This window comes from Pararge aegeria, chromosome 26 (assembly GCF_905163445.1).
Source record: "Pararge aegeria chromosome 26, ilParAegt1.1, whole genome shotgun sequence".
In the NCBI taxonomy this organism is placed as follows: Eukaryota; Metazoa; Arthropoda; class Insecta; order Lepidoptera; family Nymphalidae; genus Pararge; species Pararge aegeria.
In genome coordinates this window covers 2679301-2697950 of record NC_053205.1, presented here as the reverse complement: position 1 = coordinate 2697950, position 18650 = coordinate 2679301, and the positions used below count along the sequence as shown (strand labels likewise).

At 34.9% G+C, this 18650-nt stretch overlaps 3 protein-coding genes across 3 annotated transcripts in view; 2 read left to right on the top strand and 1 right to left on the bottom strand.

Annotated features, from left to right (window-relative positions):
- Positions 1–4037, bottom strand: part of LOC120635090 (programmed cell death protein 4) — a 37672-nt gene extending 33635 nt beyond the window's left edge. Inside the window, exon 1 of the mRNA XM_039906004.1 lies at positions 3561–4037. Within this exon, the coding sequence (XP_039761938.1) occupies positions 3561–3816 (256 nt within the window). The 5' untranslated portion in view covers positions 3817–4037. The remainder of the gene's footprint in view (positions 1–3560) is intronic.
- A 445-nt stretch (positions 4038–4482) lies between these two features.
- LOC120635463 lies at positions 4483–6291 on the top strand. The gene has a single exon (XM_039906488.1). It carries the CDS (start codon positions 4877–4879, stop codon positions 6266–6268), a length of 1392 nt encoding a protein of 463 aa, XP_039762422.1. The 5' UTR covers positions 4483–4876; the 3' UTR covers positions 6269–6291.
- A 1812-nt stretch (positions 6292–8103) lies between these two features.
- LOC120635308 lies at positions 8104–17628 on the top strand. The gene is made up of 5 exons (XM_039906279.1): positions 8104–8375; positions 11365–11440; positions 12413–12589; positions 13968–14082; positions 17072–17628. Exons 2-5 carry the CDS (start codon positions 11371–11373, stop codon positions 17238–17240), a joined length of 531 nt encoding a protein of 176 aa, XP_039762213.1. The 5' UTR covers positions 8104–8375; positions 11365–11370; the 3' UTR covers positions 17241–17628.
- The last annotated feature ends 1022 nt before the right edge of the window (positions 17629–18650 follow it).

The following is an 18650-nucleotide window of genomic DNA, read 5'->3' as shown; positions in this document are numbered from 1 at the left end:
TGTTTCGTCGGTTACAAGTCGGCGACAATAGCTCGATATAGCTCGATAGGACCATAACAACAAGGTTGCTTGGAAGCATCCGGCTCAATCTGTTTCAAAAGTGCTTATATTACGGCCTACTTGAAATAAATGAATTATGGATTTGATTTTTTTTTTTTTAATTTGACATTCCTGTAAATTGAAAAGAGCAACTGCTGAGTTTCTCACCGGCTTTATCTCGGTAGAATCTGCCTTCCGAACCGGTGGTAGAGTCACTGGAAACAGACAGACTTGACGTTTCAATAGGGCTTATATTCGGCCTACTTGAAATAAATGCATTATGGATTTGATTTTTTTTTTTATTTGACATTCTTGTAAATTGTCTACAGTCTGTGAGTATCCTTAAGTGCACTTGGCCACATTTTTTTTTTTACAACAAATAATTAAAATACGGTTTTAAATGTCATTCGACAGTTTAAGATGATAAGAGCGCGGCGACCAAATTAACTATCATTAAACCACCGAGTAGATAAGCTTGTGACGATAAAGTAAATAAATATACTACGACAATACACACATCACCATCTAGCCCCAAAGTAAGCTGAGCTGTTATGGGTACTAAGATAGCTGTTGAATATTTTTATGAATATAATACATATAAATACTTATTATATACAGATAAATACCCAGACACTGAAAACAATCATGTTCATCACACAAACATTTTCCAGTTGTGGGAATCGAACCCACGGCCTAGGACTGAGAAAGTGGTCGCTGCCCACTTCGCCAGTCGGTTAAGTTATGCTAGGTTACGAATAAAATTATTATTTTCCGTATGTTTGTGTGCGCAAAGAATGAATACGTAGGCATGTGCCGGCTAGGCTTGAGCCTAATATCCGGCGACTAGTCGATAAAGCAGACTTTACAAACTAGTCGATAAAGCAGACTTTACAAACTAGTCGATAAAGCCGACTTTACAAACTAGTCGATAAAGCAAGCTATCCCCTTTTAATCCCAACATTCTCATGGGTACGGAAAATTCTGATTATTTAAACAAAACAGTTACATCAGGGTCGGTCAGGGGCGTACACCCTTACCAGGGTACGCAATTTTATTGTATTAGTATGTAGAATTTTGTTATTATTTATATATATTAAATATCCATAGTAGTAATTATGTATGTATATTGTACCTTTATTTTACCTATACCACAATTAAATCATCTTATTCACATCCTGGGGTAGCTGGAGATCTCTTATAGAGATAAGCTTTCCTTTGTACACTTCATACATCTTATGTTCATGGTACATAAATAATAATTAAAAAAAAAAAAATACGCATTCAGCAGATCAATTGCATAAAAAGGGCAAAAATTCTCCATCTATACGAGTTATATATCAATTTTAGGGTATACAGTGCTTTAGTGCATGTATTAAGTGCACGCCATTGCATCTGGTATAATTTTGTTACAGAGGTTAGCACATACAAACCAAAAAAACAAACTCTTTAGAATTAGGTATCAATATTATAATATGGAATAAACTGGAGCCTCGAAACACTTCACAATAATATTTAAATTCAAGTCAATCTGAAGGTCGCTTGCTTAGCTAAGTTGATAAACAAAATATGTAGGTAGGAAGGTATTTGTCACAGAATTTCACCTTGAAATTTGAAAAACATTGATAATGGCTGTTATTTCTATTCAGGAAGCTCAACTGACTGACGGACTGTTTACAATGTTTTTTATGTTCATTTTGCTGATAGAAATCGTGTTTATAAAATCAAACCTAAGAGGACTATTTACAGATGTACAGTTTGTATCACCGTTAATTCGGTTTTACTCTAGACACTAATGCGAGGCAGTTTCAATTTAGTAATCCCTACTAATATTATAAATGTCAATGTAAGTTTGTTTGTTACGCTTTCACGAATTCTGAGTAGCCTCTCAATCAGCTCTCTGAAGCTATACGTCTTTCCTATGGAAGCTGCCGCTAAACACTTCCGAGCAACAGTGTCAAGGAGAGACTAGCCGAGGGACACAACCTCAGCAGGGCTAAAACAGGCTGGGGACAAAAATTATATGCCCTGACAGGGGCAAACGTGTAAACATGCCAAAGCACGTGAACATGGAACAGGAGAAGTTTATTGGGATATTATTACCACTTGTCTGAGCCAATGCTCTGAGAGTTAATAAAACTGTGGGAAGAGATGCGGGGAGATGATTGTCTACTGCCCATGCTAGCTGTGCTGTTGGCCTATTTAGAAATTGCTAAACCACCTCAGGGCAGGGGTGCGGAAATCCAAGGCCCTTGCAAAATGGGGCTTCATCTAAGAATACGATACAGAATGCATCTGCGGCTATCCGAAACACATGAACGCTGGACGAGGAGCTGCACTAGGCTACCAACCAAGCTATTGCGGTTGTTTTTGGGCTGCCCATGTTTAAGGAGGCCATCGACTCTAGAAGACGAATCATGCAGTTGTTTTGCACATCCATTGCAGTTATGCCTTCCACACAAAAACTAATCCAAGTTTGTAATTTTGAATCTGTCCTGAAGTTAAAATGTAGGTAAACCTTGCAACCCACCAATCAACATTGACATCTCATGCTAGGTTTAAGGTATCTTTCACATCCAATGATGAGATTCAAAAAAGGACATACCATTTTTCATGATAAGAGTTCACATATTATTAACAAGTTAGTTTTTTAGTTTGTAAGTTTAATCCAAAAGCCACATGTGTTTAAGGCATGGCTAAAAAACATGTGTTAAAAACATTCATCAATTGAAAAAGTATTCGGTTTGTGTTAACTGACAACCCTACCTTATGACATAAGACAAATAGTGGCAACCCTATTTAGAAACTAGGTATCTGTGACCTTGACCTTGATGGCTTTTGGATGTCAAACTCCAGTTGGCTAAAAAATTTTAAAAAAAATATCATGTTTTGAATGCATCAGTATTTCTTTATCAACAAAATAAAGTATAAGTACCTACTTCAGATACAATGTATTTTTTAAGATAAGGTATGTTTTTTTTATAATTTCAGCAACCATATCATTTTGTAACATGTTCACGATGATTTTCACCGAAAGTAAATTTTAGTAGTTTACGATGATTTGTTTTAAAAATTAGTTTTATTTAGGAGGTAAATAATGTAGCTAATATCAACTTAGTTGATTCCGTATGATCAATAAAAGATCGGCATTTAAGGTATAAAATAGCCTTGGACGTCGAAAGTTGTTTACAAGCTACGATTACGTAACAAGTCATTCAACTAACTTGAAGCGATTAGTTAGTTTACTAAACGATTGGCGACCTACCGTAATGGACTTTAAAAAGAAACCTATTGACTATTTCCTCCAACTGCGCAAAAGCATAGCTTGACCTTCACAAATGCCGCAACCTACAATATACATAGCACACCAAAATATTGCCATTTTGCCGGCTGTGTAAATACACAAAAAGTTATGTAAATACTCTGCAAATGCATCTGTATTCACAAATTACCGTATAACTAGGCATTTCTGTGCACTTTTATGTTTTAAACTACTTTTATTTTGTATTACGGGTTCCTCTTACCTTTCTTGGGCAGGCCCCTGCCGTGTCCATTGCGAGAACGACGGCTGTTCTTCCAATTACGATATTTCGGTAATGAAGCTGCAACACCGGTTACCGGAGTCGCGGTTTCCTTGCTATTGCTACGGACATACTTCTTACTCCTACGGCGTAATTTTTCCGGTTGAGACGCAGTCGCGTCCCCAGCAGCTTCAACCTCGACTAGTTTTTCGTCCACCGCCACGTTTTCAGAGTCCGACGCGACGCGATCAACTTCCATTTTTACGACGACGACCGGCTCCGAACGGGACTGGGGGGCGCAAATACGAGCTCAGCGAACTCCTGAACGAATCCACTAGGATTCTAGTACGAGATATTGGATAATCAGTCGCAAATTGAACACATATAGAGTATGGGTGAACTAGGCGCACGGAATTGTGTACAGCATGCAATATACGTATTTGTTTTGAGAGCACATTAACGTGAAGTTGGCACAATAACACGAACAACTGTGTCAATAGTGCCAACATATTGGTTACTTTTTAACACCATTTAACGTCTGCTGGGGACTCTAGTATTTTTGAACTTCATATTATACATCATGATTGATCTTAAATACTTTGTTATTGTTTTGAAAACGTGTTCGTTATATTTTTTTTATATTGGTAATCTAGGCTAATTTTCATTATATACGTAATAATTATTTTAATTTCTCACTATGGCATTTTGCAGAACCACATTAACCCAAAGCTACAATTTTATTACAAAAGTATTCTAAAGCCAAGTCAAGTTACACATCAAAAAATCATCAACAAGCGGCTGTGCGCGAATTCTGAGTTTGATAGGAACCCTAATTTTATTTTCGTTCAATTAATATTTTAGTAAAATAATAATTATTTATGATTTTAAAACAACAAATAAAACTTAAAATTTATAATCTTTACCTATGCGTGACGTCGTCTGTGTGCAAGCAAACTTTTATTTTCGTCATCGTTTCCATTACCGACAGCGTTATTTCCAGGATAACTTTATTTTGATCTAAATAAAAATGGAAAAGAATTGAAAGTAATTCAATTGATTATTAAGATTTCCGAGTTATTTCTATTGATTTTGAAATTTCATTCAAATTTAGTTTGCAATATTGGCACTTTAATAGGCGCTCAATAACTGTCAATATTTCATGACTTGCAAAAAAGTTTGTTTGTTAAATTTCGATGGCTGTACAGTGATATACCTTTGCCTGTTCCGGACGGGATCGAACAAAGCAAAAAAATTTTTTTGCCTATAATTTTGACATATTTTCACTTTGTTCATTATTTTGGTAATTTAAATTTTTGTAAATGAAAAACCAATCAGAGAATGATTTTAGATCAAAATTCCGTTTGTTAAACTCTCAAGAGTGCTCTGAAGAGATAATTTGGTCATGTAGTGATTCTAGTGATAACGAAACTCCGAACCCTAACGAGAACCTCGGAAAAGGCATCCAAACAGTTAATAGGAAGAGGAAACGAGAGAAAAAAAGGAAAAACACCTCGAAAAACTTGTCTAATCTAAAAATTACGATCGTTGAAACGCGCTTAGAAAGTAAAAATGTGAAAATTGGCCAAACTTCACCAATTTTACAAAAAGTTATTACTTCGTCAAAATCCGAGCAACAGTTTGTAGATAGAAACAGCAAAAAGGTTTTATCATCGCCTATACTGTGTTGTAACAGTAAAAAATCTACTTACAATGAAGTTAATACGATCAATAGTCCTATATTAGTTTTAAATCATGCTTCACCTAAAATATCTCCAAATATTCGAAAAAAACTGTTTAATGAATACAGCAGCAACATTAAAATTAAATCGTTAAATAATGAAAACAGCAGAAGCGTATCTCCAGTATTAAACTGTACCCAATTAGTTGATAAAACAAGACAAGAAAGCTCTGATACCATAAATGGTGCTATAAAAACTAATTTTAAACACTGTGATAATTATTATTACAGTAAAAATATTATCAAGCAAGAAATAACGGAATCTGCTAATATAAACATAGGACAAAGTGACAATACATCAACAAATATAACCAAGTTTAATAAAGAAGAAGAAAATTTAAATGATTCATTGACAACTGAAACATTAAGTGTTGCCTTGTGCGAAAAAGTGAGATCATATTTCAACAACCATTTCAGTTCAGAAACCCCTTCACAGCAGTCAATAAGCGAGTATGACACTACTCCGAAGGACAGTTCAAAAACCAGTGACGAAATAGAAATAGTTAACTCGCAAACAAATACAAAATCTATTCCACAAGTTATAGCATTGGAGAAAAAATCATCTGTTGACTCTCTGAGGAGCCATGACTTTGAAATAGACAAATCAAAGAAGGTTCGGTACAAAAAGGACGGACTCGCCCATCGGCTGAGTGTGCTTCTAAAAAAACAAAAAGCGAACACTTGCCTATGGCAGCATGAGAGATTTTTAGCTGCAAATTCAAGCTTTGTTCTACCCAATGATGACTTCACTGCATTTCAAATTCTAACTGTTACTTATAATTACGGCTGCTATGTATTAGAAGTTAGGGATGTCATTGAAAAGAAATATTTTATTTTAATCAATCATTTATATATGAGTAGTTATAATATTAAACAATGCCTAGTTTTTAAGCTTTATAGACCTTTTAAAATACTAGATTTCAATTCCAGTTACCAACTTATTGTAAATGTTAGTAAGTTTGAATGTACATAAATAAATATTGTAATTCAATTTGTTGTAAAGTTATATTCATATCCTGACTTAAGTTCAAAAAATTCAAAATTTTAAATTCATTTATTTGATGTAGGCCCAGTACAAGTCTGTCTGTTTGTAGTCACTCTACCATTGGTTCTGAAGGCAAAGTCTACTGAGAAGGCAACAAGCAGTTGCTCTTTTCCAGCATCAACTATTTACATCTTAGGCAGATTCTACTGAGAAGAAACCGGCAAGAAAATCAGCAGTTGCTCTTGTCCAACATCAACTATATACATCTTAACATTCAATTTTCTATCTTGTGAGAGATGAAAGCGGAGCCTTCATTTAGAAATTCATCAATTGTATAGTAAACTTGTTGTAATAAATGTGTTTTAACATATTCTTTAAACTTATGTATTGGTAATCCTAACTAATATTATAAATGCAAAAGTGTGTTTGTTAGTTTGTCTGCATGTCCTTTCACACACTAACCAAGAAATCCTATCATTAAATTGATTATTGACATACCTAGTTATTTAAAAGATTGAGAGTACAGGCAAATTTTTTATCCCAGTAAAAAAAACGGTTCCCACAGAATTTGTAAAAAACCGTAATGAACGCGGACGAAGAAAGCGGGCATCAGTTAGTTTATATTTTACAAATTTAAAATGCATATAAAAATTTTCGTGACAAACAGGATTTGAACCTGCTACTCTGTCAAACGCGGTCTGATCGCTTTAACTAAGCTTCCGTTCACTTACGGTCGATGCCGAAATAAGTATATGCTTTTATATCAGTCTTATAGCGGCCGTCTAGTCTGTCCGTTCCAAAAATATTCATATGCATTTTACTTTTACAAAATTGATAATTCCTCCAAGTGTAGGTAAAAACATTAATAACATATATAAAAATGTAGAATATATTAAGGTATATAGATATATATAGATTGAAGAAAGATAGGTACGCTAGTGAATTCAAGTCGCTAAGAGTAAGTAACACATTACATAAAGTGCGAGGTCCTAAACTACGATACGATATCGTCAAGCGACTTTAGTCTTCTTTAATTCCGACCTCTTTTACGGTAAAAAAAAGTCTTAGTGGGGAAATGGATAACTACCATCTGCTGTAAAAAATGAAAGAATACCTAAGACGGACACCTACAACAAAAACTATGAATGAATGAATGAATTAATTAGTGAATGAAAGACATAATTAATTAATTAATAATTTTGTTCACCACAAAAAGTACCTTCTTTTTATTTATACTGGATAGACTTGCGATTGACAACTATCATGCCTGAAGTAAAGCAATGATGAGGTCAAATTGAGGTGCGCTTGCCTAGTAAATGCCTATTCACTCAGGCCTTGAAAGCATTCAAGTTGTAAGAATCAGAAAACACCAAACCTTAGCAGTCCGTATCAGAAACGTAGATGAAACCACCACACAAAACATAAAAACCAATAACGAAACAACGTGTACATTTTGGCGGCCCTATCGCTACGTAGCAATGAAAATAAATAAGGGAAACAGGATTTATATGCTTTCGTTTGAAAATAAGTACCTACCTAGGTATCGAAACAACAAAAATATTCTAGGTATACGCAGTAATTATGAATTTAAAAGTAAATAATTTATTTCTTCGATACAGTGAGAGCTGCTTAGTTATTTAAAAGTCAATTTAAAAGGCTAATTTAACAAGAGTATTCATAAAGTCGCATTTAACTTAAGAACTTTATAAACTAAGCATGCGATTGCAGTAAATTAATCGATACTCGTTTAAATTTTAAACTCCCATTTGGGAGAAAACGAAAGCTCGCGTAGTGTGGCAACACTGAATCAAAAGCTCTATTAAACAGCGCTACAGAATTTCAGTCAATACCCCCAAAGCGGCGCTGAAATACACATGCGACGTGTAAAAACCGTTTAATTTACGACATACCGCATAATTGTACACAAAAACGGAACATTAACCTAATTCTTATGGCATTTCGTTTCTATTTTATCGTTTAACGAGGTTTTTTATGATAGTGAGATGTTTTTTTTTAATAAAACAAGGTGTTTATAGTGTGATCGGGGCAATAAATCATACGTGATATCGATTTAGTGTTGGCTAACGAAATCAAGGTAGGTTCAAATAATATTCACGTATTTTATAGCTTTTGTTACAAACAAAACAAAAATCAAAAATATTTTTTTAGTTTTGTTCTAAACAATACGACTATATACGATCTTGCGTATATCATTTCGTTTATAATAATATCGTTTATTCCTTTTATCATAATTGCATATATAAAGAGTTGACAAACTATACTAGCTAGATTTTATCTGTGATAAGGATCACCAGCCCCTAAATTATATCACATTATTTTTTTTCAAAGCTTTCTGTTGCTTTACATCATGCCCAGTGACGTGCACAGAATTTTTGACCAGCGTACGCATAAAGAAAGAAGATGCCTTAAAATGGAAAAATCCTTTGCATTTATTAGTGATACAAAAATGTTAGGGTAGGCAGAGCTTTTGCGCATATATAGAGTGCATGCCACTGATCTTGACCGTCAGTTTAAAACTCAGCACTCGCCAAAATATTGTGGACTCAAAATAGTGTGGTGACTGCAGATCAGAACACAGTTGTATATATGAAACATATAAATAAAAATGTGTCGCTGAAATGTACGCAATGCGTTCATAGGGTTTTATATCAAGGTATGCATAAAGCAGGTAAATGGCATATAATGGAAAAAATCACCTCCAATACGAGTGATATAAAATAATTTGGGTATGCAGTGCTTTTGTGCATGTATGAAGTGCACGCCACTGAATGTATGTACGCGCATAACTTCCGAACGACTGCACCAAATTGATTCAATATTTTACAAGACTTCTCTACTGTCATTACAATGTTTTTATGAAATAAAATTATGGGTTCCTGTGAATTTTTGATAATTTATTTTTATATAAATGTTATGTTGGTTTGTGTACGCTTCAAAAACTGAAAAAGTACTGCATCGGTGCATTACTTTTTGAGTTTTCGAGCTGAAATTTTAGCATTATATAAAATACGCATCAAGGATTGTTTTTATCTCTTTTTTGCATCAGTCACATAATATCCGCGAGTCTTTATATCACTTTATGACGCAACTGGAAAAACAAAAAAAAAATTGTATATCCGCAAATATTGCAAAATTAAACTTATATGTTATGTATTCTTTGTTTTGTTTCTCTTTTTTCAACCAAAAATGTGTCACAGCGAAGTGTGGCAGGGTGCCGCTGGTAATAAATAAACGCGGACGAAGTCTCCGGCAAAAACTAGTATACAATTTACAGTTATGTACGCCACATGTAGCATATACCAAAATTCAAGATTCGCACGCTATGACCCGCGTAATGTTTATTTTGTTCGCTTCAGTTGTTTATTGTACAGCTCATATTTAGCCCACGTGGGAATTTCGACAAGTCAAGGTTACTTGAGATATACCTAGCCGCTAACTTATTGTAGCTTGATAAAATATAAATTAAAAAATCCCCGAATTCCAATATTGTGACTTGTGTACATTATTCTACTAGTCAAGTCCTTTTATTTAATGCACATTTGAGGATTTGTAAAAAGTTTACATTAACAATTTGCAGTGGCGGTCAAATAGGATTTGAAATTTGTCATAGTGTATAGTATACTACTAGTCAAGCCCTTTTATTTGATATCTATATTGAGGGAGTTGTTAAAAAATATCTGATCCGCCACTTTGTGGCGGCCATCTTGGACCGATATTCATCAAACACCGCTAAGACTTATACTATATAACACACCTTTCCAACATTAAAAACAACATCAAAATCGGTTCATCCGTTCTGGAAATACAATGCCACAGACAGACACAACACAGAGGGTTATTAAGGTTGGGAAACCCCCGATCTATGTTGTTTTTCACAACAAAAAAAATATACGTTATTCTTGATTATATTTCTCTCTTAAATAATTGTCATTACACGATTCGAAGCCCGTTCTAACGACAAACTAGGCAATGCTATGTATATGTGTATAAAATATATATTCTATTGTTTTATAAACAACGTGTTACCGAATTATGAAAGTGTTACAGTAAATTTATACAGTGGGTAAATAATTAAACTTTTGATAGCTACGAATATAATTGCACATTTGTCAGATATTTTTTTGAAAGAAAGAAAGAAAATCGTCTTTATTGGACACACATTTGTGTAAAATTTTACATTTGTGTTATAAATTGTTAAAGAATAAAAATTAAAAAAAATGTGTGACAAAGGAGCTGGCTCAGTATAGCTGCATACTAAAACGCGCAGCACTGGTTTTCAGCCAGTCCCATTATCTTCGTCGTCACTGAATCCTCGCGACTAATCAATAACAAAATAATCATAAAAAGGACAATAACATACAATTTATGTTCATGACATGACACGACTGCATTATCGATGCACCGCAGTTCCCCGATTTCTGATGTCATCCCGACGTGGATCCTTACATGCGTTCGAAGTTATGCTTCTTTGGCGTAACAAGACAAAAAATCATTTTAAAAAAGTTTATATCTCGCCTTATTCTACGTTTGTAGAAAAAACTACACTAATAATAGAAAATAGGTATTGTTTGAATTATTGGAAGTCAACTGTGAAACCTTTTTTAGAAAAACTGAAATGTTGATTATAGCTAAATACGTGTCGGTTTTTTGTAACGGTGTGCGCGCGCATGGTAAAAAATTACTCTCACCATTTTTCCCTAACGCGCCAAAATAAATATAACTTTAAAAATACTTCAGTCCGGACTTCGGCTTACTTCTGAATTCTGATCGCACGTGCTTTATCTACCTAATATTTATGAGACGGCCGACTGGCGCAGTGGGTAGCGACCCTGCTTTCTGAGTCCAAGGCCGTGGGTTCGATTCCCACAACTGGAATTTTTTTGTGTGATGAACATGAATGTTTTCAGTGTCAGGGTGTATCTTAGTATATTATAAGTATTTATGTATATTATTCATTAAAATATTCATCAGTCATTTTAGTACCTATAACACAAGCTACGCTTACTTTGGGGCTAGATGGCGATGTGTATATTGTCGTAGTATATTTATTTATTTATTTACAGTCAAAAATGGGGTCTTCACTGTGGGGTACGAACGTCTACATCGCGTCTTTCATCATTCTGTCCTGGATATCAATTGGTAAGAAATCATCGTTCTCAACTAATAAATGTACATGAAAAGTCAATATCCCATATCCTTAACATATACTTATCCTTTAACTTATTTCAAATGTATTCATATATGAACTAACTTGTTGTGCAGTTTACTAGGCTACAAAAAATTTATAATTAATTCAAGGGAAATTACCGAATGAAATATTTGAGATGTCTCTCAGCTAGTTCAAAGTTTATATAAAACGTAATAAGAAACATAATATAATATTAAGGTTTACTTAAACGATAAAAAAGATGGGATGGGAATCGCTCTAATTTCATAACTAAATCTTAATGGACTGTGAGATGGCGATAACAAAACAAAATTCCCCGGCTAAGTTTGTTGTGGGCTATTCTTAAACCAGGGCGCGTTTGGAACCCCAGTAGCTTTAGGTTTAAGTTGGCGAACGAAGTTATCATTGCGTCACAATAATACTGGAAACATATATGTATGAGCGCTTCATAAGTGCCTGTGATAGGCCTATATGAATAAAGAATATTTGTATTACAATTTTAAATTAAAAATAACACCCGACTCTCAATGGTGTACCTACATTCTGCTAGTCTTTCATTTGAAATCCATATTGACGTCGGCATCGGTGGCGGCCATCTTGGATTTGAAAGAGGTCATAGTACTCTTTTAGTAAAACCAATTCATTTGATACCAATATTGAGGGAGTAGTGATAAATATGTAATCCGTAATTTAATGGCGGCGGCCATCTTGGACAGATTTTCATCAGATCTAAAAACACGCCCGACTAATTCACCTTTCTAACTAAAAAGAACAATATCAAAATCGGTTCATCCGTTCTGGAAATACGATGCCGCAGACATCAAACACATAACCCGTCGTTTTTGGGGTCGAGGGTTAAAAAGAAAAGTTAGTTTACAACAAACACTGCTCGCTCGTTTCAGTTTTCATAAGCCAGGTCATCAACTTCACTAAACGTGTTACAGTGGCCAGTATAGACTGCTTTAAGTGCGTGTCTATGAATGGGCGATCCCCGCAGTGCGATGACCCCTTCCACAACAACCACTCGCTGAACATGCTGGAGTCGCCCTGTATGGGGGGAAGAAAGGGAAGGGATGGCCTATTCCCCGCAACCTCGTGCATCAAGATCGCGGGAGTTTTTGGTAAGACTGTTAACATTTATTTATTGAAACAACATTACTTGGATTTTTCAGTTTTTGTTCAAGTAATAAAATTATTATAAACAAAGTGTAAATATTTTAGTTTTATGGTACAATCTTGTTAAGTACGTATGTAATTAAGATTGCTACGAAGTGAAAATGTTTTACAACTATTATTTAAATTATTTTTTTTCACTTACAATTAAGACGGAAGTTCAAGAAAATTTTGCTAGTTAACAATTGTTTAACTCATTGGAATATTAACTTTAAGTAAAATTTCCAACGGAAATAAATTATTTATAGTGTTCAGAACACATGTTAATTTTTTCCAAGTAAAAAAAATATGTATTGAATACTTTAAATAAATTAATTAATGTGCCCCGCATGCTTTTGACGATGCGCGCGCAATCGAATAATGTCGTGCGCAGACCTATTTTCAGTGTTATATTAAATTTATAAATAATGGAGAATGAGTTCCGGGAGTTGGGAGTTTTTAATTGGATATTTTCTCCTCTTTCAGAATCTTATTTTGAAATTTCTTAAATATTAATAGTTTATGAAATATTGGCAAAAACGAATTGCCATTTTTTTTTCATCTTCAATTGTTTATGACTTCTTCAATTTTTATGTGCTAATACACTCTTTTGGCACATTTTTCTAGGCGTCATTCCGGATCCGATGAGCTATCGCACGTAACTTTAAGAGCAGTATCTCTGTTTTGTATCATTTTCAACTTGTCGACTAGACTATAAGCCGAGTCGACTTATCAGGGTACATAACTTTAAATTACAGATTAAGTACTTACATACATCCCTAGCCCTATCCCTACTAAAAGTCAATGTAAGTTTGTTTGTGACGCTTTCACGCAAAAACTACTTAACCGATCCTATTTGGGAGAGGGGATGAAAGTGTTTGACGATTTATACCTTAACTACGACAAATTATAACCGATTTAAATAATTATTTTTGTACTTTAGAGGTTATAATTTGTGTTTAATTTTGTCCAAACTGTGGTTGGAGATAGAGGACAGAACTCCTCAGCGGACATAAGCAGACCCCTCATTTAAGGCTTAGCGACACCGAATGCTTTAATTTTTTTTAGATCTACAACTAAATTTAATTCCACATCAAAAAACAAAAACAAACTCAGGCGAAGTCGCGGGCAACAGCTAGTCTAATATAATTTAACTAATGCTCCGGTTTCGGAGCGAAACGTGCGTAGAGGGTACATTGCCGAAGATCTGTTCGGTGGAGTATAAGGATTGAAGAAATTATAAATTACACCATACAGATTCTCCTGCTTTTCACGGAGTATAGCAAATTAAGCTTAATTTTCATAAAGGATTAAGTTTAAGGAGTTCATTATAAAATCTTTTTCCAGACGACAATGGCGAGTCGATAACTGTGCGTGGATGTGGACTCGACTCCGGTACAGCGACCACAGATACAGAAATCATACGCATGTCGCACTGCGGAAGGTTTTACTATAACGACAGGTAAGTTCTATCAGGTTTTTCAAGATATAAATGATGTCGTGTATATAGTGGCGTGCACTTCATACATTCACAAAAGCACTGCCTACCCTAAAATTGATATATGACTCGTATAGGAGGAGAATTTACCCTGGTAAGAAACCCAGTGCACGCCACTGCATGTATAGGAGTATATTATTTCAAATTATGTGTATCAAACAAAAATAAAAAAATTTACTCTACCATTTTAAATACGCAATAGATAAAACGCAAAACTGCAGCAAAGCACACCATTTACACGGGTGTATTCAAGTAGGCCTATAAGCACTTTTGAAACGTCAAGTCTGTCTGTGTGTAGTGACTCTACCACCGGTTCGGAAGGCAGATTCTACCGAGAAGAAGCCGGCAAGAAACTCAGCAGTTGCTCTTTTCCAACATTAACAATTTACATTTTACATTTCAAAATTCATTTTTCTATCTTGTGAGAGATGAAAGCGGAGCCGGATGCTTCTAAGCAACCTTGTCATTAAGAAATTCATCAATTTTATAATAACCTCGCTGTAATAAATGTGTTTTAACACATTCTTTAAACTTATGCATTGGTAAGTCCAAAATTACCTTAAGAAAAAATAAGTAAATTCCCATATTTGTCTGTTGAACTACCGAGGGTTACTATACAGTAGGGTGGCGCAAAGAAACAGACTGTTTTTTTTTTAGTCTCACGTGAAAAAATATTGGTTTTCGATGTTTTATAAAAAAAAATTTTTTAAATAGTCGCTTTGAATTTTTTTTATTTGCAACTGCGTTACTTTTGGATTTTGTCGAGCGACCTTTTAATATTCAAATTAAAAACCCATAATTTTTTTTTCCTTTTATTTAAGGAAGTTATCGACAAAAATTCACTACAAGATGAAAAAAAATATAATTTTCTTTCAGGAACTGAAACTTGAAACGTTCAGGAACTTATTTTTTTTTGTCTATAAAAATATACCGCAACGAGAAAAAAAATAAAAAAAGATAATCGATTTTTGCTAATTTTTGAAATTTTAAATAATTCTGAGCGACCTTTTACACATTTTTTTTGAGCTTTCCTTTGGAGACAGCTCATAAAACATCGAAAGCCGATATTTTTCACGGGAGACTAAAAAAAAAAAAGTCGTTTTTTTTGCGCCACCCTACTTACTATACAGGTAAGTTTTATTAGGATTTTTGGAGCGTGGCTTACCTGATTTAGCTCCATTATGACGAGCACTAACAAATAACGATGTGTCCTGGAAAGCTTATTTCTGCCGTTAAGCGGGATTGTTGCAATGCTGCTTAGCGGCATTCGGCTGTGAAGGGCGTGGTCAGGCACATTAGGCTTAACATTTAGGCTTTAGGTTGAATGATGAAGGATGTATTCCTTGCATGCCCTGCCAAGTGTTGATAGGACAGTCATAGAACATAAACCCACCACGCTGCTCCAACGCGGGTTGGTGGGCTTTTAAGACTGTTGTCACATGTTAGTGACCGACAACTTAACGTGTTCACGAGGGTGGACACCCAAAATTTTCTAACTCCGATCTGATACTGAAAATTCACAATACCTAACTTGCGTTGGGCTTTAACGACTGTTGTCACATGTAAGTGACCGACAACTTACCGTGTTCACGAGGGTGGACACCACAAATTTTCTAACTCCGATCTGATACTGAAAATTCACAATGCCTAACTTGTGTTGGGCTTTAAAGACTGTTGTCACATGTAAGTGACCGACAACTTAACGTGTTCACGAGGGTGGACACCCCAAATTTTCTAACTCCGAGCTGGTACCGGAAATTCACAATACCTAACTTTGGCACGACCCGGAATTCGTGAGCAGTTGAACATGCTAAACAACGAGGCAAGACAAGACAAGATAATGTTTCGACATAACTCTCTCGTCCCGCGCATGCTAGTATAAAAAGACACCAGTCCAAATAAAAACCAATTTCAGAATCATACACTAACATATAATTGGTTGATTACGCAAACAATATACTTCAACTTTAGTCTTAAAACTGTTTTACTAAAATATTCCTTTCCCTATTTCTTTTTTAAAATCTCGCCAAATGTCACTTTTCTTTCTTCTCCTTTTTCTTTTTAATCCCCGCGTCACTTTAGTCGCCAGTTCTTCCAACTTTCGTTCCACGTGCCAGCCCATTCTTATGAAACATAAATATTATAATTTTAAAATAATGACAGTGTATAGTCAGTACATATTTGAAAATTTAATGTACGTTCATAAAAACATTTCTAAATTTAAGAAAAAATGTGACTGCAATAATTTAAACATTAGAAGTAAGAATAAACTTACAGTGCAATATACTAGGTTACATAAAATTCATAATTCGTTTAAAGGAAATTGCATACAATTCTACAATAAACTACCAATTGTCATCTTGGAGATGTCTCTTAAAAAGTTCAAAGTTTGTATTAAACGTAAGCTTATAGAAAAGTCCTATTATAGTATAAAGGACTACGTAAACGATAAAAAAGCTTGGGTGTAAATTATTGCTCTAACCAGGTTGCTCTTCTAATAATTTAAAATGACATTGTGAGATGGAGATAACAAAAAAAAAAAAAAAACACCCGGCTAAGTTTGTTGTGGGCTTCTTCTTAGACCAGGACGCGTTTGGAACCCTCGTAGCTTTAGTTTTAAGTTTACGAATGTGGTTATCGCCATCATCTCACTACCGTGTTGTTCTTATGTACGCATCAAAAGTGCCACCTGTGGGCCTACTTGAATAAAGATATTTTTGACTTTGACTTTGACTTTGAATACTCCAAATCCATGACTGTTTTTATAAAAAGGATTGACGACCTAGTTCTTCTATAATTTCTAGATTCATTTTATTGATTTGCATATCATCTCGTATTGATAATCTAGCTTAGAATGGCATTTATCTGTGACGAAAATTCAAGTAACCTTACACTAGCCCATGAGACTTATGTCTACACAGAATCGGCGAATAAAAACTTAATTTTTTCACAGGTACGTCCACGGCTGTCTCCAAAGCTGCAACGATGCAGACGCATGCAATTCTTCCTCACAAACTACCTCGGATCTGGCCCTCATAACAGTTATTACCCTTATCACTATATCTTCCTTCATTTCGATAACTACCCTCATTTCGTTTAACTTCACACAATCGCGGAGCTAACAGAGTTCAAATAAGATTGCCTGTATCAATTTACTCTGTAAGATATCATTTAACGCTTAAGTAGATCATTGAGGTATATATATATACATGACACATGAAACCGTTTTGACAAATTCTCGTTTCATGAAAGTACGTTTTATTAGACGTAGATGATTTTTTTTCTGTTTAATAGTTTTTCGTTTCGTCACAGTTCTGTTTTGTCGGATCCAAAATGCAAATCATTATGGGTACCTAATGAATGTATATTTTCTAAAATGAACAAGGTCACCACTGATGACCAGTTATAAAATGTTTGTCGTAGCGCTATGGAATTCAAACAAAAGATGTTAACAATTAAAATAGTAGAATAAAAGTTTCTGGATTAATGAAAATAAATAAATAAATATACTACGACAGTACACACATCGCCATCTAGCCCCAAAGTAAGCGTAGCTGGTGCTATGGGTACTAAGATGAGTGATCAATATTTTTATGAATAATATACATATAAACACCCAGCCACTGAAAAACATTAATGTTCATCACACAAACAATTTCCAGTCGAGGGAATCGTACCCACGGCCTTGGACTCGGAAAGCAGGGCTGGCCACTGCGCCAATCATTATATCAACAGATAACCGTCCACTGCTGGACATAGGTCTTTTGTAGGGAGTTCCAAATTCCACGGTTCTGAGCCGCTTAGATCCAGCGGCTACCTGCGACGCGCTTAATGTCGTCTGTCCACCTCGTTGGGGGTTCAACGCTGCGCTTACCGACTGCATCATCACTTACCACCAGGTGAGATTGCAGTCAAGGGCTAACTGGTAATGGTATAAAAAAAATACCTTTATTAGCCAAGCAAACGTTAACAAACAAAGCAAACGTTAAGCTAAGGAGGGCGAGTGGACGCGGTGCGTCGGAGTATATTGTGTAAAATAGCTTGATAGGGAATCTTATCAGAAGCTACCCGTAGTGGGAGAATGCTTGTCATATCATTAAACCATATCTTAAATTTAGTTGAGTATATTGTCTCCGCCTATATAGTGTCATTTTGTCACCACGCCCTCTTTTCATATTGTTTTGACATATTTCATTTATATATTTTATATATAAAATACGTTATAGATGATTTTTTAAAGTGAAACTTTTATTACATCGTCTCGAACTTTTTCGTCTGTGTTTTGCATGTCGCGTGACGGTCGGCGGGGTAGGGATAAAGTGACAGGCAGCCGAGACCAATATGGCGGCGATTATCGTTCGCATCAGTTGACCGTAGTGTATAGGCTACCACTCATTTGTGCCAGTGCTCCATAAAATATTCAGACTCAACGATTAGAATTTTTTTTTTTCAGTTTTTTGTAAATGTGTATATCATCTAAATAATTGTTAAGTATTATGTATGTCGCACTCTAAGACACAGTTCAATAAAAA

Bases quoted from the DNA above. Each gene is read 5' to 3' on its own strand.
- LOC120635463 (XM_039906488.1), top strand. From the start codon at position 4,877: ATGAAAAACCAATCAGAGAATGATTTTAGATCAAAATTCCGTTTGTTA.
- LOC120635308 (XM_039906279.1), top strand. From the start codon at position 11,371: ATGGGGTCTTCACTGTGGGGTACGAACGTCTACATCGCGTCTTTCATC. The intron at 11,441-12,412 runs GTAAGAAATCAT...AACGTGTTACAG, and splicing joins TCTGTCCTGGATATCAATTG to TGGCCAGTATAGACTGCTTT. The intron at 12,590-13,967 runs GTAAGACTGTTA...ATCTTTTTCCAG, and splicing joins CAAGATCGCGGGAGTTTTTG to ACGACAATGGCGAGTCGATA.